This window comes from Cydia splendana, chromosome 16, assembly GCF_910591565.1.
Source record: "Cydia splendana chromosome 16, ilCydSple1.2, whole genome shotgun sequence".
In the NCBI taxonomy this organism is placed as follows: domain Eukaryota; kingdom Metazoa; phylum Arthropoda; class Insecta; order Lepidoptera; family Tortricidae; genus Cydia; species Cydia splendana.
The window spans coordinates 12,126,204-12,149,657 of NC_085975.1; the positions used below are offsets into that span (position 1 = coordinate 12,126,204).

The 23,454-nt window shown below is 41.5% G+C and overlaps 1 protein-coding gene across 6 annotated transcripts in view; it reads left to right on the forward strand.

Annotated features, from left to right (window-relative positions):
• LOC134798288 (titin) overlaps positions 1-23,042 on the forward strand; it is a 37,601-nt gene extending 14,559 nt beyond the window's left edge. The window contains exons 3-5 of one of the 6 annotated variants that reach the window (XM_063770680.1): positions 12,358-14,438; positions 14,678-18,505; positions 18,593-23,042. In XM_063770680.1, coding sequence (XP_063626750.1) covers positions 12,358-14,438; positions 14,678-18,505; positions 18,593-22,749 — 10,066 coding nt within the window. In that variant the 3' untranslated portion in view covers positions 22,750-23,042. Of the gene's footprint in view, positions 1-12,357; positions 14,439-14,677 lie in introns of all 6 variants that reach the window. The other 5 variants (XM_063770682.1, XM_063770679.1, XM_063770681.1 and 2 more) reach the window with 5 other exon arrangements.
• Positions 23,043-23,454: the final 412 nt, after the last annotated feature.

The following is a 23,454-nucleotide window of genomic DNA, read 5'->3' on the forward strand; positions in this document are numbered from 1 at the left end:
AAAGTCACGGTCGAAAAAGTCAGAATAGCTAGTTACCTATTAAAAAAAAGTACGTAATATTCCGTACAATTCCCTTGTATTTTTGAGCTCCCCTATATGATCACGGACGGCCTTTGTATGCAAATGCCACCTGGGAACATTCCACACATTAAGGAATGTAATAATTTAGTAGATTTCTCGAAAGTTTACGTCTCACGGATAACTTAATAACAATTAGCAAGTATCTCAAGTCTGTATGATTACGTCTAGACAAATGAAGTACCTATTCTGCGACTTAATTAGCCCGTCTGGATGACAATATGCTTGAGAAATATGTAGAATATTATGTTCATTGAAGCTGAGCACTTAATCCATCTCCAAAACGATAACATCAACACTAACTCGGAGAATGGATTAAACTGTTCCATCTTACGGCAGTCGCCCACTCGGCGCCAGTTCCTCAATTGAACAGATATATACTGCATTATTGAATTGACCTTAGTCCTTCGTCTTATGAGCAATCTCCTCGCTATTGCTACCTATATATAACTACATTTATTTCTTGTGAAATTGCCATTCACACATGCTTACCTACTTACTTGAAATGGTTGATTAACATAACAGAAACTACATCGATTCCATGAATTACATTACGTCAACGCGCGCGCGGAGTCTGAATTGGAAGTGAGCTAGAATGTGGAGGCAAGACATCCTTAAAAGGCTTCGGCGTACTCTTTTATAGAAGCCAAGCGACTGCTTTAAGTCCCTCGTGAATTTGATCATGATTTAATCGCCTATCATATTTTCACGTATCGCGTAAGTGCTCGCCGATTGGGGATTGTAAACAAAATTGGCAAGGCAATTTAGAGAGATGCGTGACGTGTAAAGTGGTGCAGGCTGCGACCTCAGCGGGTATTCACGGCGGTGATCTCACCGTGCCCACGTCCTCGCAAACTCGTTTCTTGTTTACTTGCCGGTGCGGCAACTTAACGTTGCCAACACAGGACGCTCTGTATCAAGAAGGGTTACGTCACCACCGCGGCCTATATCCAATGAAGGCGATTGCAGGGCGTAAAGGGGACTCAGGGCGACTGTTATGTAGGACTGGACATACGATCGTGATGTTAATTATGATACTGGCAGCCATTATAAAGGCAAATTATTGCCAACCGTATATGGTATAACACTCGTAAAGATGTAAATCATTGATTAAACCGCAACAGTTTAGATTGTTCGAATAATAAGCTAAGAATTGTGAAAAATTGTTTCCGAAGTTCGATATTTGACGAGTTATTTCGGTATCCTTAAAGATCAATTGTAGGCACTGTCGTGTAATTGCTTAAAACATTAGTGACGTATAGAGGTCAAATCCATTTAATAACTAATCCAGACTTGATGGATCTAAGATGGAATGCGGTTTCCTGATTAGGGTTTAAAACCATTTGTTATAATTTTGAGCACACTAATGATACAATCAAAAGCAATAATAATAGGAATATTACAAAATGTACAAATTCGATTAAAAGTATGCAATTAGTATTTGAATCATACTTAAATACTTTTTGCATTACTACGAGCATTATGATTCGATGAATCACATTTTCCACATCTTACGTTTATTTGTAGCACATTTTTCCAAACAAAATCTGAATCATTTGTAATAATAAACATATATTTAGGTATAGCAAAGCTTGTGAAAGCTTTTACCAGTTGTATTTGCTAGCTCTATGGTTAGGTTGTAGATTGCGTGGAGCTTACAGACAGGTAGGCCATATGGTCGACGACCTTGTCGGCGACGGGCGAGCTGTACCGACACCCACACCGAACTGCCGAATCATATAATACATATTTCCGATTGTTCCACATCTTGCCTGCAACTCTACAAAACTCTACTGAAAGTCAACACCGACATTGGCAAATTCACACTGTGCAAAATTGCAGGGAGTAAAAGCCAGAGGAAAGAAAAAAACTCTACTACATAGAGTACATAGAGAATTCGTTTCTCTAGACAGCCATAATTACTAAATCGTCTTTATCTCTTTTGAAATTTTTTTTATTGGAACTGCATCCCGTTAATATGTATATTGTTAATTCAGTCATCAATTACTATTACTCAAGTAGTTTTTTGACGTGTTACAGTTGCGTCTGCGTCTAAATAAACTTCAGGTATGTACCTCGTCATTTTACTAAGTTCTTAACTAACTATAACTCGGTGGCCCTGTAACACGGTGGAATTATTTACATAGACATAAAAGTCGACTATATCATGTCTCCGTATTAGGGCACAATAAATTTGCCAACCACGAAGAGTTAGTTTCGAATTTATTAAATCGACGAAACTGTACTTATTTGGTTCTATGACATTAATTGTCTCTAATGAATGAAAGGTTTTTAACCCGCTGTACCTACTACCTACTATATGTCTCTTGGCGTCATACAAGTTTAAAAGCAAACGTAATTTTATTAGGAAGCATACAAATTTGATATACATTTTGCCTCGAGTTCTGCATATTGGTGCCCCGCTAACTAATTAACTAATTTAGCTGCCCAGTCTTTTGAATTTTTTTCAATCGTGCAACTTAGGCTCATTTGGACTTTCTCGCTATCCTATGCAGAAGAGAATGTTGCAATGGGAGTAAATAACTCCTCGCATTTATAACACTGGCCTTATGTAACCCAGGGTCCTCGAGCTTACATTCAGTCGGCGCCGCTCCGTTTTTGGCGGACAACTTTCAACCGCGGCCCGCAACGGGGTCGGACTTTTTGTTTACCATATATATACGCTGCGGATTTCTTGATACGATCTTAAATATTGATTTACTGGACGTTATTTTCGTCGAATCTTCTTAACTGTATTCTGTATTGCGTTATTGCTGACGGTAATCTGGATATTTTGAAAAGTTTTAACTGATTTCTTTAGTAGGAACTGGACTGGTCATTTTCAATTTTTCATGGCATCGAATAGTTACCTAGTTGAGTTTAAAGAATCGGTAGCGCCAATTTCAGCTTAAATGAACAATTAGAGTTAATAACGTTTGTACCTATATGGACCTTAATTGTTTTGTACAGTCATTACACCATCAGATATATTGGAGCGGCCACGGCACCTACTCAAAAATACCTGACCAAGCACTTTTGACAATATAGGCTTGTGCAGATATATTTGTGAGCGTCTGGTCGCTCCGATATATATGATGGCGACTGTTCGTACCTACCTATTACCTTTGTTGGAACTCAACTTTAATTCAAGTACGAGGTTACCGATCACTATAGTTGCTGCTTACAAAAATAAGTTCCGTGCTAAACTTCCGGACTAATTACAATAATAGGCTCCATTTGTTATTAGGAAGGTATAGGTTTTAGTCTACCTATAGTTTTTACTAAGCAAGCTATTAAGCTCACTAAAATAGCACTTGAGTAAGTGTCTTCTGAATGTCCCTACCCAAATCTAAATTAAGTACATCGTAAATGTCATCTGATGCAAGCACATCTGTATGTATGCTGATTCAGACGCGCGATGTTCAGTCTCAGCTCAACCCGGGGCTAAATCGGGCCTTGTTGAGTAACTGGTGACTGGTGAGTAAGGAGCTTGACTAAGATGTTTTGAAACGCGATTTGTCGATAAGGACTTCCATATTTTGCTGTTGCCTGAAGAAATATTTTTATTTCCAGTTAGTCGTGTTGACTTTTAACGACTTTTCATTGTGAGAATATTGTCCACTTACTTTAAATTTCACTCACAAAGTGACATGAACGGTACAAAATAAACCATTACAAGTTCATTAAGGATCAAAAAACTGTACCTATTTAAGAATAAGCAAGTTCTTGCCAGAATTGTAAACAAAAAATAGAAAAACAAAAAAAAAACAGTCCATCTACGGTTTTTTGCGGGTCGGTTTAGGCTAGGCTAGCCGTCTTGCATTTGACAATTCTGCTGCATCTTCACCCCTAGCACAAAGGCTGACTTAATATATTTCCCACCACTTAGAGCAGCCATAAAAGCCGTAAAGACGGGCAAATGAGTTTTCTTCTTCACCTTCACCGTCATCTTATTAAATTTCTAGTCTAGCTAGACTCATGCCACTAATAGGGGCCCTAGTAAATGTGCTCCAAATACTTTAGCTGCAGCACATTTGGTGGCTTTATGTTTCCATAACTAGTTGATGAGATGCAATCGATCTTCCCGGACGTTACGAGCACAATAGCGAACACAGCACCGACTATTCTACGCTGCCGTTTGCTAATCCACCGAATGCAGCGCTTTCACTTTTGTGTGTATGTTAGGCGAAAACAATGTGCATACAAATCAGCATATGTACATGTTTAACGTATACAGGGTGCCCAGTAATTAGTGGATAATCTTCTAACCACCGACAGAGCACCTTAGGCTGGTCCAGAAAATACACTTATTTATAGGTCTAGTAAAAGTTTCGTGGTTTTCGAGATTAATCGAACCTTTCTGTCTTTTTTAAAGTTAGAAAAGTGCGATTATCTCGAAAACCACGAAACTTTTACTGACCTATACATGTACATATGTGCATTTTCTGGACCAGCTTAAGGTGCCCTGTCAGTGGTTAGAAGGTTATCCATTAATTATTGGGCACCTTGTATAACAGTGAGATAATCCATGACATCATCAATGACAGCTATGTTGCATCGATAAATAGAGAGTGTGGACTTTCTTTTCTTTTTTACATCATCCTCAGATACAGCTTCAGGGCTATAACCGCGAAAATCGAAGTTCGCAAATTGCGGGCATTTTTTTCTGTCACTCTAATTACGCCTTCATTGGAGTAAAAGAGAAAGATCCCCGCAATTTGCGAATTTCGGTTTTCGCGGTAGCCCGGCCCTCAGAGCCTAAGCGCCACTTGCACCATCCCAATAATCCGGGGTTAACCGGTTAAACCGTTAACCCAGTGTCAAATTGTACCTACTGGTAACCATGGTAACTCCAGGTTTATTGAATGGTGCAAGTGGCCTAAGTGTCCGCTTTTCGACTTTTCCTCCTCCACTACCCAAGTAGCACAGATTAGCTGTATAGCAGCCGCATAATGAAGTACGAATACGCTTGAAGCTGGAATATAAAAGCTGCATAAGAGCTGTATAAGCGTCTTTTCAGCTTTTATAACTCTTAAATGGGCACAAATTAGGCAGCCTTAAGTTCACATAGCTACTTAAGAGCGTTGTAGCAGCAATTTAACGGAATTATAAGGGGTAACAGGAGTTATAAGAGGTGTATATTGGCTGGGTAAGAGACCACCAGTTACCCTTTATTCAGCTAATATGTCACATGTGCGCCCTAATACCGGGAAAGATTGACGTTGGGCTGAATAAAAGATAATTAATAAGATACTTTTACACCTCTGACTTAAAAATCAGCTATTATATTTAGTATAGTGACGACGAACGCAGAGGTGAATATATTTATATTGAAGCAAAAACGTTAAGCGCAACGACACCATAAGTCATTTTGTTAAAGTGTTTAGTTAAATGTTTGTACATGATCTTTTATATATCAATGCGAGAAAGATGTTTGGGAATGCAAGTTTATTGACATTATATATATACATTATCTAAGAAAATTTCAGTGCGCCACGAAAATAATCAGTATTTATTTAAATTAATGATATAAATAAGCTATGTGTAAAAACTATTTCAGTGGTTTGGACAGAATTATGAGACAAAAAGTTAATAATACGTTATAGGAAGTACTAAACTAATGATTTAGGTGAAGAACTCAGGCACAAAACCATATTGTTACCCGTAAAAGTTGGAAAAGCAATTTCAATTTTGTAGGTTATATACAATAAAATTTACTTTTACTTTTACTTTTTTTTTCTTTTTTTATACTTGTGGGCAAATCAATAATATTGTAATATAGGTTACCTGTCTTTTCTGTCCTATAGTCACGTATCACTCAATGCGTCTGAAAACTGTTGTTCTTTGTCATTTCTTCTTGCATCACCATTGTGCGTTATATTTATATTTATATTTAAGTAATTCATCTTCTTCGTGTAAAAAACTCGTAAAAACGAAAAGTCAAGCTTTATGTTATTTCATTGTCAGTCGTTTTTTAGTATTTGTATCACCTAGGTAGTATTCTTTTTTTTATGTTGTAAGATTGTATTTTTTTCTTTTTTAATCCATCATGTAATCACGTTTACTTTCTTTTGTTATGCACTGATACTAGTGTTTTAGAAGATAATAATAAAATTAATGGACTTGTTATTTATCAGCACGTGTTGTTCGACATGGCCTTATGTCATCTTGACATCTCACCGGCAGATGGCGCTGATTGCCCGTCCGCCCGTCCACTCTCCGCCGCAAAGTCGCGTTCATTTTTATGATGGGGCCGTGTCGTACAGCTGCGTTCGTGACCCACAAATGGTCTCACCGGAAGATCAGCGCTGACTTTTGGGTTAGCATTTATGCTGAGGCGGGGCCATTTCGTGGTAAACTATTTATTTATTTTTATGTTCAACTTTCTTTGTTATTTCTTTACTTGTGTATGTTATAGTTTATCACGAATAAATGAGATGAAATGAAATGAAATGAAATGAAATGAAATAAAATGGCGGTCAATGTTAAAAAGCAACGTGAACCGTTAAAATTCTTATATGCAGCATACGACTATTATATATCTGATAAACATACTTAAGTGAACCACTATAAAGTCCAAGTCATTATTTCGATACACTAGTGAACCTCTAAACAGTTATAAGGCATCTTATGAGCGTTTTAACAGCCACTATGCAGACAGTCCCAATGGTAGTATAATAGGCTGCTTAGCGGTAAACATGTTCAGCGCTAAACCGTATTATGCGCCACATGTGTTCGATTATACGTCTATTGGTTTCATAATAGTTCACTCGTTCTCCCTTATAATAAGTCAGCGAAATAAAAGCTGCTTTAGCGGTAAACATGTTCAGCGATAAGCTGTATTATGCGCCCCATGTGTTCCATTATACGTCTATTGGCTTCATAATAGTTCATTCGTGCTTCCTCAAAAAGTCAGAATAATAAAAGCTGCTTAGCGGTAAACATGTTCAGCTATAAGCTGTATTATGCGCCCCATGTGTTCCATTTATACGTCTATTGGCTTCATATTAGTTCACTCGTGCTTCCTTAAAAAGTCAGCGTAATAAAAGCTGCTTAGCGGTAAACACGTTCAGCGTTAAGCTGTGTTATGCGCCACATGTGTGCCATTATACGTCTATTGGCTTCATATTAGTTCACTCGTGCTCCCTTAAAAGTCAGTGTAATAAAAGCTGCTTAGTGGTAAACATGTTAAGCGACAAGCTGTATTATGTGCCACATGTGTTCCATTATACGTCTCTTAGCTTCATAATAGTTTACTTGTGCTCCCTTAATAAGTCAACGTAATAAAAGTCCACAATTACCTCCTTATACAGCACATGGCGTAATTTTATCCACTAAACAGACCTTATAACGGTTAAAGCATTTGATAACCCTTAAAGCTGTATAGGGTCGTAGCAAATATACCTTTATATCACTCTTTGCGTATTAATGGTAGTTTTCAGAGCCGTAATGCAGCTTCTAATCAGCCCTAAGCTATATAAATATCACTGAGATCTATTATACAGCTGTAGGACCACGAGTGTGCTCTTATAAGTGTCTTAATACGCACAGAGCGTTAGATAGAACTAAAAGTGAGTAGTTATAGAGCTATCTGTGCTACTTGGGTATGCACGGTCTTCGACATCATCTTTAGAGAGATCATCGATTGGCACATTTGTCATCTTTCATTATTGTCGTCGCAAGGACCTTCTAATTACGCTCCCTTTAGTAGTAGTCATAATGGTCATATGCATACTTAACACAATACCAACTGGCGACTGAGTTCATAATGCTGTCTCCTTTACCCTTGTTCAGATTGACAGAGATGGCATTATGACCTAACTCGCCACTTTAGTTTTGCGGCAAGTATAGTATAATTTTAAATGATACGCAGGTACCATATAATTGATAACAGATGTCGCCCGCTTCGCTTTTATAAAAGGGTGTTTTGTTGGATTCGCGGAATTCGTCTGGGTAACAATTATTGTGGTCGCGGCAAAGAGACACATGCAGCTTTATATACGTAATTTGGCAGCAAGATAATTGCACAACGGTTCAACGTATGCTAATTAGTAATTACCACGAGAATTCAACCCTTCGCTGACAAAGTATAGTTTCTAACTAGTATTTATAACAGGTGCGGTAGAGTTCTGCTTAACTAGGGTACCTAGCATATGTATTATTAGATTTATTAATAGGACCACATAGGACAGTAAAAGTGTGAATTGTACGAAGGGCCCATAATGTGTGAAAATTATGAAAAATATCGAAATGCTGTTTCAAAACTTGGATTTTGGTTTGGATTTTACTAAAGATCTCTAAATTAAATTAGGCGATTTTCCGCAGATACGACAGCTATAAAATGACCAATAATTACCATTATCAACATAGTAAAGATTCAGTGGGTTTACCCAGCGAAAATAGATCATCAGACTGAAATATATAATATACCAAGCACGCAGATTAACAAAGAGTTCCCCGAACGACCCTGATAGGACATGACTCTTAGTCAATACCAATTAAATATGGAGAGAAGTGTCAAGAAAGAATAACACTTCATTATAAGCTTCAGACGGGTCAGGGCCACATTCGAGGAACCCTCATTGCCACTGATTCATTATTGTCTCATTCACAGTTATTTTCATCGCTTGTTTCAGACACATAAAGCATATAAGTTATTGCTGATTTGTAATGAGTTTCTCTCGGAATATTGTGACCTAATTCAGTAAAAAAAAAAAACAGATTTAACTTAAATACTAATGGGATACCTAATACTACTAACGGTACTAAACAATGTGAAAGAATTTTACTATGAAAGTGAAACCAATTAGAATTTGCTTGTTTTCACATTAATCTCAGTGGTTCTTTCTTGGATATAGTGTACATATGAACTTACGAGATGCACTGGTATCAAATCGGGGACGTATTATTAAAATTGTACTTATCGAATACCATGTATTGATGTTTGTTGACAATGATTATCATATCATAGATTAATCATTGTAGTACCTACTCATCGTAACTTAAATTATATAATCCAATCAAACACGTGTAATAATCTGATAAAGTTATCAATGGACACGGGCGGCAGCTTCGCCCAATAACTGCTGTTATCTAAATCCGAGCTGCAACCATGACACCACTAATTCGCATGATCCCACTTCAGTATTTGGCCTACCTTTACTACTAGTACAGTTTTTGCAAACTATGACCAAAATGGAAAAATAAAAGAATTTCATTCAAACAAACGGCTAGGACGATGAAATTAAAATAGATAATTAAATAAGGCACGTGTTGAACTATTTTCGGAATAGATTTCTTGGTTGTTTTATTATTGTAGATATTAATTAATCTTCAGCTGTGCCAAATTATGTCATTTTCATGCAAACATTGATTGGAAGAAAGGATTAGAAAAGAAATGCTCGAAGTAACAAGGTAAATTATGAAAGCAATTGGTGTGTTTCTTAATAAATAGCTAGCTCTATGCAGATTGCAGGGTACAATTAAGCGCAGTGGTGATCGCTGTATATTGAGGATGCATTATTTTGTTTTGATTAAGTAGGTACCTATTGATTTTGTTACGTCAATTTTATTTAATTAAATGTAAGATGTTACATATTTTATCTTAAATGCACAACTCAATCATGCTAAAAATGCCTTAGGGTAGAGCTAATTTAGCAATACGAAAAAATCAATTTATATTCAGTAAATAAAGTCGAATAAGTCAGTTAGGTACAAGGTGTAAATAATTACTTTGTCACAACGATTCAAACGCCTAATCGTCGTGATGAATTGATGTCCTCACGACACGACGATCAAGGCACGCACCGAATGGTCAGGTTCAATATTGATCGCAATTACGCCCTGGATTTAGGGCATGAGATGTGTTGCTCCGCCATCACTAGGCGACACTGAAATAGACCAAACGGCCGATAGAATCTAACTACCACTTTGATCGTAATTACATATTACTAACCTAACCAAACTGTTAGAAAAGTATCACCAAGTCCAGAAATTTTTCGCCGTTTCTTCTTAACGTACTTTTTAGGTATGTATATATATATACTTACTTTTATTTTCATTTTGATAAGATTTTACATTATTTGTAGCAAAGGTGGGGCACGGTTTTTATCGCTAAGACAACAATAAAATTATCTTCACGTATGTTGCATTGACGGTTCCATCAATAAATATGTAGTTCCTATCACATTAATTATTCAGTTATTCGTGTAAGAATAAAATATGTAGTATCGATTGTTACGACACTTTATCTTTTTTTTAATATAGCTAAAAGAAAAATCGTAATAAATTGTCTTAGTATGACTTAAAAGTTTTAATTTTACTGATAAAACGGGGAGGGTAACATAAGTGAAACATAACGTTTACTTTTATAAACTAGGTAGAGCTTCAAATTGAAATCAGATTATCTGATTCTATTTACTTAGGTCCAAGTTTCCTTTTTTGCCATGTACCTACATCTTGTGTTTTTATTCTTATGAATCGCTAAGTTATAGGTAATGGCAATATAAATAAAACTGAAATGGCTACAACCTCCAGCAGCAGACGTTACTCTCCTTGCTCCGCGTCTGACTCACACCTATATCAGGACGAACCCTCACCCACTCTCCAAGCATCTTAAAGTGCAATAACGTCTGTGCTTGGAATAAATTAGCCTCGATCCTGTAGAAATCTGCATTCATTCTGCATTTCAACATTATGCATTCGAGAATCTCAATATAATTACACGGTCCCGTTTATATTAAGTGTCGAATAAAACGGTGATCTTAAGTATAGGTCCCATGTCCCATAATGTGTATTTAAAATCAATGTTTGCATAAATATGTAGGTATCACAGCGTAAGGAAATTATGTGATTGGTGGTCAGATTTGGGCACTTGCAACCATTGAGCTCATCTTTATTGTTACTGCTCAGTAAGAGCGGCTGCAGATTATTTTGGCAACCTCGCTCGGTTAGCTAGTTCTGCTACTGACTGTAATTGTTGATTGGGTACATTGCAGTAACAACAGCATTAGTTACGTACCTTCAGTTAAAATTGAGCATATTTTTTAATTAATTTACGTACTTAGGTAAACTTACATATTTTTATTTTATGGTAAAGAAACGGAAATAACTTGAGCTTTACTCTGTGGCTTAAAGCCGCAAGCAAACGATGAATCATAAAATGAATATTATAATTATTTTTAACCCTGACCTATACTGCTTGCTCTTTCAGTAAGGTAAATGTAAAAGGTTTTACTGTTTAAAATCCTTGCAAGTCTTCTCTAAGCGTAAAAGATGCTTAAAAAAGTTTTGAAGCCTTTTTAAAAGGCGTTAAAGGGGTTCAAATGTTCCTTCCCCAGAGGGATGGCATTATTTATGTAGCCATTGTTGCCAGGCGACGGCAGTAGGTCACGCGGTCGTTGCTATTAGGACGTTCATCACTGGGACAGTTAACCAGCTGGATTACACTGTTAAACGACTGATCCCTGCGTTGCGAAACTGTTGGTTGACTGTTTGGATGACATCATTCGCTGTTTTCATGATTACAACTCTAAAAGATTTATTATTTGATGGTTTTGAATTAAAGGCTTAGTAGGTACGTTTACATTATGTAGATATATTGAAGCTCACTTCTTATAGTTAACTATTAGGTGCTTAATTATTACTGGACGATTATTTGAAGTTCAGATTAAATAAGCGTTTCGTGACCTCGTCTGGCCTGTTTTATTACAGTAATCGCATAGTTCGACAGTAGTTTGGATAGCCTGAATCTGTCTAGGTACGTGCTATACGTAGTTAACGTAGTTAGTTTGAACTCGATTTTCAGCCATAGCCCGGAGCGCGGCATACGGCAGTGCGCGTCTGGCTTCCTGGCTGAAGACACGGTAACGCGATAAAACGTTTTCAAATTTATTCCAAATCGTAATAAATCTTTTGAAGCACGTGTCGCGTGAGATTTATAAGTGAACGTGAAGTTACGAAGCTTTATTTTAACCGGCAATCGTTTTTAAATAAACTTTCGATTCAAAGATGACAGTTGCAAAGTTATCGTGTTGGCTGTACGTAAGAGTTTGTTATTGCCGGTGCGTTTCGTACTCGTAAGAGCGGCCGGAGGCGAGGCGAGCGCGATGGACGCGTGCGATGGCCGAACCGCTCACGCTGCCGCCTCTGCCGCCGTCCCGACGTTTCCATATCTCACTGCATCCTTACCGTGTCAAAAGGTGTGACGTTGAACATAATTTATGTTTAAAAAACAAACATTGAAGTTGTTTTTACATGACCAATTATTTGAATTTTCAGGCGTCACCGCTGCCCACACAACGATGTCCCGGAGCCATTGTTCGATGTGGCGCACACGACGAGCGTGGTCTCCGCGTACAAGCAAGACTACGACGAGAAGCACGTCAGCCGCACTACGGCCGTCCACCACGAGGACCATCTTCGCCTTGAGGGCGATTTCCAGAAACTCGAGCGGCCCGAATGGCACCCCGCCGAACGGCCCAAACCCACCAAACCAGAGGATAATCTTAGACCAGAGGGCGATTTTGAGAAGAGGCGTCCGGAAGAATGGCGCCCCGGCGACAGAGCTCCCGTGAAAAGGCCAGAAGATAACCTCAAACCAGAGGGTGATTTTGAAAGGAGGCGCCCCGAGGTGTGGCGTCCAGGTGACAGAGCACCTATTCGACGTCCCGAGGACAACCTCAAGCCCGAAGGAGACTTTGAGAAACGCCGCCCAGATGAATGGCAACCGGGAGACCGAGCCCCCGTCCGCAAGCCTCAGGACAACCTTCGCCCAGAAGGTGACTTTGAGAAACGTCGCCCGGAGGAATGGAAACCGGGCGACCGAGCCCCTGTTCGTCGTCCCGATGACAACTTGAGACCCGAAGGCGACTTTACCACTCCTGAAAAAGAACAATGGCGTCCAGCGGAAAGGCAGACACCCAAAAAGCCAGAGGACAATCTTAGACCAGAGGGTGACTTTGAAAAACGACGACCTGAAGAGTGGCGCCCGGGAGACAGGGCACCAGTACATAAACCCGAGGATAATTTAAGGCCTGAGGGGGAATTCACTTCGCCTGAGAAAGTACCTTGGCGCCCAGCTGAGAGGCAGAAGCCCAAGAAACCAGAAGACAACTTGAAGCCTGAAGGTGACTTTGAAAAGCGCAAACCCGAAGAATGGAAGCCAGGTGACAGAGCTCCGGTGCGAAAACCGGAGGACAATCTCAGGCCTGAAGGAGATTTTGAAAAACGGCGACCGGAAGACTGGCAGCCAGCGGATCGCCAAAAACCCAAGAAACCCCAAGACAACCTGAGACCCGAAGGTGATTTTGAAACACAGAAGCCTGACGAATGGCGCCCCGCTGAACGTCGTGAACCAACTAAGCCGAAAGATAATCTCAAACCTGAAGGTGATTTCGAAAAGCCGAAACATGATGAGTGGCGACCGGCCGAAAGGCAGACTCCTAAGAAACCACAAGACAATCTCAAACCTGAAGGTGATTTTGAGAAGAGAAGACCTGAAGAATGGCAACCGGGTGATAGAGCCCCTGTGCGAAAGCCAGAGGATAATTTGAGGCCTGAGGGAGATTTCGAAAAACGCCGACCAGAAGATTGGCAACCTGCTGATAGACAGAAACCTAAAAAACCTCAGGATAACCTGAGACCCGAAGGCGATTTCGAAACCCAAAAGCCCGATGAATGGCGCCCCGCTGAACGACGTGAGCCAACTAAACCAAAAGATAATCTTAAGCCTGAGGGTGATTTTGAAAAACCTAAACACGACGAGTGGCGTCCGGCTGAAAGGCAGACTCCTAAGAAGCCTCAAGATAATCTCAGACCTGAAGGCGATTTTGAAACCCATAAACCAGATCAATGGCGTCCAGCGGAACGCAGAGAGCCTACAAAACCCAAGGACAACCTCAAACCAGAAGGAGAGTTCGAGCAGCCGAAGCATGATGAGTGGCGCCCAGCAGAGAGGCAGACTCCTAAAAAACCTCAAGATAATCTGAAGCCTGAGGGAGAGTTTGCTCAGCGCCAGCCTGATGAGTGGCGTCCGGGTGACAGAGCTCCAGTACGCCGTCCCGAAGACAATCTTAAGCCAGAAGGAGAATTCACTTCTCCTGAAAAACAGCCTTGGAGACCGGCAGAAATACAGAAGCCCAAGAAACCGGAAGATAATCTGAAACCTGAAGGAGAATTCACATCGCCCAAAAAAGATGAATGGAGACCGGCAGAGAAAGCTGTAGTAAAGAAACCAGAAGACAACTTACGGCCAGAAGGAGAGTTTACCAAGAGAACAACAGACTACACGGTTGTCACTGGCGAGAGGGCTGAAATAATTCGCCGAACCGATAACATCATTACGGAAGGAGAGTTCACAGGTAATTACATATATTATGTATTACATTCAAACCCAATAAGCAAAATAACGTATTATTAAAGATTTCTCTTTTTACTAAATTACTTAATGAGTTAAAATGAAATCGGACTAGATTTTAATAAATTTATATAACTACCTAATTTTAATAAAGTATTTAAATTTTGCACTAGCGAATAAACTATCAATGTCGTGTTCAAATTGTATAATTTAATATTTTTTATTATTTTGTTTTCATTTCAGATACCACTACGTCTCGCACCGAATATACAATAAAACCAGTAGAAAGACCAAAACCTGTGCGACGAAACACTTGGACAAAGATCGAAGGAGAAATGACCACAGATACAACCTCAAAATCAGAATACATCGACTATACCGACATCGTTGAAAGAACTGTTATTGCTACGAAGAAAACCGACAATTTAATTCAAAAAGGTGAAATTGAATTCGTGACTTCCAACCAGGAGGATTACACACAAAAAATGACACCGGTTGAACGTCCCCAAAGACGTCGCACATGGACTAAAGAAGATTTTGAAAAGTTCTATTCAACAGATGAATTGCAAAAAGTTACGACCACACAAGAAGAATATAGAACGTATGAAGAAACTGACATCAGACAGCAACAGATTATTAGGAAAGATAACCTTCACATGGAAGGAACGTTCGAAACTCACACTGTGTCTCACGATGCTTATCAAGGCTCTGAATTGACTGAAAGGCCAAAACAAAAGAAGCCAATAGATAATCTTCGACCTGAAGGTGAATTTGAAACTCCTAAGCAAGACAAGTGGCGTCCCGCCGAGCGACGAGAAATTACTAAGCCAAAAGATAATCTTAAACCAGAAGGAGAATTTGAATCACCTAAACACGAGGAGTGGCGTCCTGCTGAGAGACCAGAGGTAAAGAAACCGAAGGACAACCTTAGACCGGAAGGTGATTTTGAAACCCAGAAGCCCGATGAATGGCGCCCTGCTGAACGTCGTGAGCCGACTAAGCCTAAGGACAACCTGAAACCAGAGGGTGAATTTGAAAAACCGAAGCACGACGAATGGCGCCCAGCAGAGCGACAAACTCCAAAGAAACCACAAGACAATTTAAGACCTGAAGGCGACTTTGAAACGCAAAAACCAGATCAATGGCGTCCAGCGGAACGCAGGGAGCCTACCAAACCTAAGGACAACCTCAAACCAGAAGGAGAGTTCGAGCAGCCGAAGCACGAGGAGTGGCGGCCAGCCGAACGTCAAACACCGAAAAAGCCTCAAGACAATCTGCGTCCTGAAGGTGATTTTGAGAGTCAGAAGCCCGATGAATGGCGCCCCGCTGAACGTCGTGAGCCGACTAGGCCCAAAGACAACTTAAAACCAGAGGGTGAATTTGAGAAGCCAAAACATGACGAGTGGCGGCCCGCCGAGAGGCAAACTCCTAAAAAGCCTCAAGATAATCTAAAGCCTGAAGGTGAATTTGAGTCACCAAAGCCTGAGGAATGGCGTCCAGCAGAAAGGCCTGAAGTTAGAAAGCCAAAAGACAATCTTAAACCTGAAGGGGACTTCGAGACGCAGAAGCCTGACCAATGGCGTCCTGCTGAACGTCGTGAACCAACAAAGCCCAAGGATAATCTAAAGCCTGAAGGAGACTTCGAGACGCAGAAGCCTGACCAATGGCGTCCTGCTGAACGTCGTGAACCAACAAAGCCCAAGGATAATCTAAAGCCTGAAGGAGACTTTGAGACTCAGAAGCCCGATGAATGGCGACCCGCCGAACGTCGCGAGCCGACTAAGCCCAAGGACAACTTAAAACCAGAGGGTGAATTTGAGAAGCCAAAACATGACGAGTGGCGGCCAGCCGAGAGACAAACTCCTAAAAAGCCTCAAGATAATCTAAAGCCGGAAGGTGAATTTGAGTCACCAAGGCCTGAGGAATGGCGTCCAGCAGAAAGGCCTGAAGTTAGAAAACCAAAAGACAATCTTAAACCTGAAGGCGACTTCGAGACGCAGAAGCCTGACCAATGGCGTCCTGCTGAACGTCGTGAACCAACAAAGCCCAAGGATAATCTAAAGCCTGAAGGAGATTTTGAGACGCAGAAGCCTGACCAATGGCGTCCTGCTGAACGTCGCGAACCGACTAAGCCGAAGGACAACTTAAAACCAGAGGGTGAATTTGAGAAGCCAAAACATGACGAGTGGCGGCCAGCCGAGAGACAAACTCCTAAAAAGCCTCAAGATAATCTAAAGCCTGAAGGTGAATTTGAGTCACCAAGGCCTGAGGAATGGCGCCCAGCGGAAAGGCCTGAAGTTAGAAAGCCAAAAGACAATCTTAAACCTGAAGGCGACTTCGAGACGCAGAAGCCTGACCAATGGCGTCCTGCTGAACGTCGTGAACCAACAAAGCCCAAGGACAATCTAAAGCCTGAAGGAGACTTTGAGACTCAGAAACCCGAAGAGTGGCGTCCCGCTGAACGCCGTGAGCCAACTAAGCCTAAAGACAACTTAAAACCAGAAGGTGAGTTTGAAAAACCTAAGCATGATGAATGGCGTCCAGCTGAGAGACAGACTCCTAAGAAACCTCAAGACAACTTGAAGCCGGAAGGAGAATTTGAACAACCGACACATGAGGAATGGCGACCAGCAGAAAGGCAAACTCCTAAAAAGCCACAAGATAATCTGCGACCTGAAGGTGACTTTGAAACTCAGAAACCTGACCAATGGCGTCCCGCTGAACGTCGTGAAGCTACTAAACCTAAGGATAACCTTAAGCCTGAGGGTGATTTTGAGACCCAGAAACCAGATGAGTGGCGCCCTGCTGAACGCCGAGAACCAACCAAGCCCAAAGACAACCTGAAACCAGAGGGTGAATTCGAAAAACCCAAACATGATGAGTGGCGTCCTGCCGAGAGACAAACCCCTAAGAGACCTCAAGACAATCTAAAACCAGAAGGTGAATTTGAACAGCCAAAACACGACAAATGGCAGCCCGCAGAACGTCCGGAGGTGAAGAAACCGAAAGACAACCTTAAGCCTGAGGGAGATTTCGAAACTCAGAAGCCAGAGCAATGGCGTCCTGCTGAACGCCGTGAGCCGACGAAGCCAAAAGATAATCTGAAACCTGAAGGTGATTTTGAGAAACCTAAACACGACGAATGGCGCCCAGCGGAGCGTCAAACTCCTAAGAAACCGCAAGATAATTTAAGACCAGAGGGTGAATTTGAATCTCCAAGGCATGAGGAATGGCGCCCTGCGGAGAGGCCTGAAGTCAGGAAGCCAAAAGATAACCTCAAACCCGAAGGTGACTTTGAGACACAAAAACCTGATCAATGGCGTCCCGCTGAACGTCGTGAGCCGACTAAACCTAAGGATAATCTGAAACCAGAGGGTGAATTCGAAAAACCGAAGCACGATGAATGGCGTCCGGCTGAGAGACAAACTCCTAAGAAACCTCAAGACAATTTGAGACCTGAAGGTGACTTCCAACAGCCTACACACGAGGAGTGGCGTCCGGCCGAACGCCAAACACCGAAAAAGCCTCAAGATAATCTCAAGCCTGAAGGCGAGTTTGAGTCACCCAAACCTGAGCAGTGGCGCCCTGCGGAGAGGCCTGAAGTCAGGAAGCCAAAAGATAACCTCAAACCCGAAGGTGACTTTGAAACACAAAAACCTGATCAATGGCGTCCCGCTGAACGTCGTGAGCCAACTAAACCTAAGGATAATCTGAAACCAGAGGGTGAATTCGAAAAACCGAAGCATGATGAGTGGCGTCCGGCTGAGAGACAAACTCCTAAGAAACCTCAAGACAATCTTAAGCCAGAGGGTGAATTTGAGCAGCCTAAACACGACAAATGGCAGCCAGCGGAACGCCCGGAGGTTAAGAAACCGAAAGACAACCTGAAGCCTGAAGGAGATTTTGAGTCCCAGAAGCCAGATGAGTGGCGCCCTGCAGAACGCCGGCAACCAACCAAGCCCAAAGATAACCTGAAACCAGAGGGTGAATTCGAGAAACCTAAACACGATGAGTGGCGTCCAGCTGATCGTCAAACACCTAAGAAACCACAGGATAATCTCCGACCGGAAGGTGATTTCGAAAAGCCAAAACACGACGAATGGCGTCCGGCTGAAAGACCTGAAGTGAAGAAACCTAAAGACAACTTGAAACCTGAAGGTGATTTCGAAAAGCCGAAACATGATGAGTGGAAGCCTGCTGAACGGCAAACACCTAAAAAACCACAGGACAATCTCCGTCCAGAGGGAAAATTCGAGACTCCCAAACAGGATAAGTGGCGCCCAGCAGAAAGACCAGAAGTCAAGAAGCCGAAAGATAACTTGAAACCTGAAGGAGAGTTCGAAAAACCAAAACACGATGACTGGAAGCCTGCAGAACGACAAACTCCTAAAAAGCCTAAAGATAATCTTAAGCCTGAAGGTAAATTTGATAGGCCAGAGAAACCAAAACCATTGCCTGCAGGCGAAAGGCCAGTTCAAAAGAAACCTGAAGATAACTTAAAGCCCGAAGGCGATATGGAAGTTGTGCGTCGAACTGATTACACAGCAACTCGAGGAGACCGCGTGGACGTAGTCAAGCACGAAGACCACCTTAAAATGGAAGGAAAGATTGATGTTCATCGTTCTCGGGATGACTATAAGCGAATTGAAAAAACGGAAAAAGTGGTGATCATGAAACATGAAGACAATCTGAGAACTGAAGGAAAGTTTATTGACATGCAAGTCCGAAATGATTACTCTGCAACTAAGGGGGAAAGGGCTACCGTGGTCAAACCTCATGACAATTTGAAACCTGATGGTAAATTTTACAGACCTGAAGCTGTTCCTTCTCAACCTGCTGAGAAGCGTAAACCTTTTAAATATGTCGACAATATTACTATTGAGAAAGACACTGATATCAGACGAAATAAACACTTAGAGCGAGTTGATATAATTAGACGTGACGACAACTTAAAAATAGAAGGTGAATTCGTTGACCTGAAACAGAAAAATGACTACACAGTCGTAACAGGTGAACGTGCTGCAATTGTGAAACATGAAGATAACTTGAAGATGGAGGGAAAAATGGAAAACATTCGATCTTCAGATACTTATCGTGTGGTAAAAGGACAAAGAGTTAAGTTGACTCGCAGAGAAGATAACCTTAAAATCGAAGGAGTATTTGAAGATCACGTTCGTAGAAATGATTACAGTGTAACAAAAGGGGAAAGATCAGCTATTATTTATCACCCGGATAACTTGAAACCTGAAGGTCAATTCGAAAAGAGACCTGTTGAAGAACCAGTAACTGGAGAGAAAAGAACACCGATAAAGGGCACAGATAATTTGAAACCAGAGGGTGATTTTGACAGACCTACAAAACCAAAATGGGAATCTGCGGAACGACCGGATGTAGTCAAACCGCGTGACAATTTGCATCCTGATGGCGAATTTGATAGACCGGCGAAGACGAAATGGATTCCAGGCGAAAGACCAGACCAAGTTAGACCAGTAGATAATTTGCACCCTGACGGAGAATTCCATGATAGGCCCAAGGAGCGCTGGCAACCTGGAGAAACTCCTTCACAGGTACGCCCAAAAGATAACTTGAAGCCAGAAGGTGACTTCGATCGTCCTGAGCGACCAAAATGGCAAAAGGGTGATAGACCCGAACAAGTCAGACCGACCGATAACCTGCATCCTGAAGGAAAATTCCAGGACAAGCCTAAGGAACGTTGGCAACCCGGGGAAACTCCGTCTCAAGTCCGTCCGAAGGACAATTTAAAACCGGAAGGAGACTTTGACCGTCCCGATCGCCCAAAATGGCAAAAAGGTGAGAGACCAGACCAGGTTAGGCCAACAGACAATCTGCATCCGGAAGGCAAGTTCCAAGATAGACCGAAGGAAACCTGGAAACCCGGAGAAACACCGTCACAAGTTCGCCCGAAGGACAACTTAAGACCCGAGGGTGACTTTGATCGCCCAGAACGGCCTAAATGGCAAACTGGAGATCGGCCTAATGCTGTTAAGCCAAAAGACAACTTGTACCCAGAAGGTCCCCATGCACCAACAACCGTAGATAGAACCAGCTCTAAACAAACAAACGAGTTCGCAAGAAAAACAACAGAGTCAGAGACCATTACTGGCCAAGATATTAGAAACATTGATTCCAAACGTACGAATATTGTTAGACATGACACCGCAACAAGCCGGGACGATACAATGCATGCTACTCATTCAGAATCACACCAGCAAAAATCAAGCTCCCATAGTGAACACTCAACTGTTAGAAATATTCAATCTGGAACTCACGTGGCGCATTCGACTGTTACTTCACAAAATGTTATTGACCGCACAGATTCACAAAATAATGTCGATAAAACTACATTAATACGCAAACACGACGGAACTGGGAAAGATACAGATAGTTCTGTTATTAAACATGTAGACAAAAATACGGTCAATAAGCATGATTCTAAGAATATTAAAAACGTCCAATCTTCGACCTCGTCGACTACAAAGACAATGAAGCAAGTTACAGAGAAGAAGCTCGTGGGCGGAAAATGGGTTACCGTAACAAGAAATGTGGAGACGAATATTTCAACTAGTGGACCTGGTGGTGGTGACCGACCCTCTGGCAAGAAGCCAAAAGATAATTTGCATTTAGATGGTGATTTTGAAGGACGTCCTAAGACTAAGTGGCAACCAGGAGACACTCCAGCTCAAATTCGTCCAAAAGACAATTTAAAACCTGAGGGTGAATTCGACCGACCGGCGAAGTCAGAATGGCAAGCGAGCGAAAGACCAAGTCCAATTAGACCGAAAAATAATTTACACCCTGAAGGTGAAAAGTACACAAACGGCCATATTGTACACGAAGACACTATGAGAATACAATCACAAGATATGTCTAAGAAAACAACTGACAGTAGGTCTCATGTGGGTCGCGACGATTCTAACATTCAGTCAAGAGATTCACGGGTACAAACTACGACGAGCTCATCAGATCACCACGATGGAGAGACAAAGACTATGCACACTGAATCTCATACTACCATTCATAGTGGTGTCCAAAGTTCTACAACTAAACATTCAACATCTGGTTCCCAAATAACACATGCTACAGTTACTTCTCAGGGTACTGATCGTACTGGATCGCAGCGCAATATCAGTAAAACTTCACAAGACGTCACTGACAAATCTTCATCTCGAACTGTTACTGATAAAAATAAAATAGCACAGGATTCACGAAACGTTAAAAACTTATCTTCTTCAATCAATAAGACCATGAAGCAAGTATCTGAGAAGAAACTAGTAGCAGGAAAATGGGTCACGGTTACTCGAAATGTAGAGGTAAATACAACTACACAAGGAGGTGATACAAACAATCTTAAAACTGTTCAGGATAAAGGGAGTGTTGATAGACAGACTCGAGGTGATTCTAGTCAAAGAATTGTGTCATCGGATGAATCGGCCATATCTTCGTCTGCACAACAGCGCACATCAGTGAATACTCACACTCAACGCAACTCTTCCAATATCATACAGCATAGTGGAAGCCACTTAGAGGAGCATAGCTCTAGATCAAGTCAACAGACGCACGTCGCTGGCAGGAATCAACTGAGCGACAGCGTAGCCAGGACCAGTATAGAGTTCCAAAAAGCCATGCATGGGGGTGATTCTTCAACTACTGTAATTGACAATTCCAGTCGTTCCGGGCATCACAAGAGGACATCTGATCTAGTTACCGATGCGTCCAACACCGTTCTTCATCGCAAAGGAATCTCCTCGGCCACTGAAGCCCAACATTCTATAAGTTCAACGGCATCGGCGCAGCGTAAGAGCATCGGAAATCTAAACGATAGAGGAGAGTACATCAGTAACTCGTCCCACAGCACTGATAGAAAGAGCATCAGTTCCATGCACCGTTCAGCTCGCGATAATATGGGTGTTATTTCGCAGCACTCAGACAGGCAGCAAACCAAGCGCGACGGCCAGTCGACGTTGTTTGTCGAGAGGCAGCCAAAAGTTGTACGAGATAACATACAAGTCGGCGGGGAATTCTACGGGCGTTCCGAAGCCAATTCCTACGGCAGTTTTTCGCGTTCGGAGAACTCGCAGAAGGTCCAACGTAACGAGCGCACGGAGCGGGTGGTGCGGCACGGGCACACGTCGCACTTCGTTCTGGGCGGCGACAGCACCAGCTACAAGCAGGAGTTCACGACGCACGTGCACGGCCCGTGCCCCGCCACGCTCATCGAAGCCCCGCGCACTCCATTTAAACACACTCGTGATTCACGTGAACACAAATTCTATGCCTCAAAAGTAACGCGTTAAATACTAAAACGTATGATGTATACTGTGTTTTGAGCCTTCGTTCATTCCTTTTGAATGTGCCTTACTAGAGCTTGTTTATTTAAAATGTTAAATTAAAGCATAATAAGTAATTACCTACTTTTAAAACGCAATCTAACATTGCTAGTCTTATACAATTAACATGCCCATTTTTTTAAGCATTATAATGTAACAATTAACATCTTGAAGTATACCTATACGAAGCAAATCATTTATTATTATTATTTTACTCTTATAATGTCAAACATTGCCATGTAATAAATTTTATATTAAAAGCAGGTGTTTTACTTCCTGACTCCCAACTATGTAGTTCCCTAAACGGTACCATGTACCATGGCTTTTTCGAATAATTCATAGTGAATGAAACTTACGTAAGTGCTCGTAAACAACACAAAATACAAAATTGAGTCGCGTAACTTCAAACTCGGGTAACTCCATCTGTCAGATTATGCGATTTTGGTATTAAGAAAATGTTAGGGTAGATATATGCTGAGAGGGTCTAATGGATTTACCCGATTTTGAAGTTAAGCGACACAATTGAATCTTAAGCCAAAAGGGATAGTTTTGAAATTCAAACATGTTTACGCGGTGTTGTATGTATACGCGGCTATACCAATAATAGTACAAATGTCGTGAGGGGTCATACCTACTTCAATATTTCACCTAACAGGCGTGTTGAACCCAAAA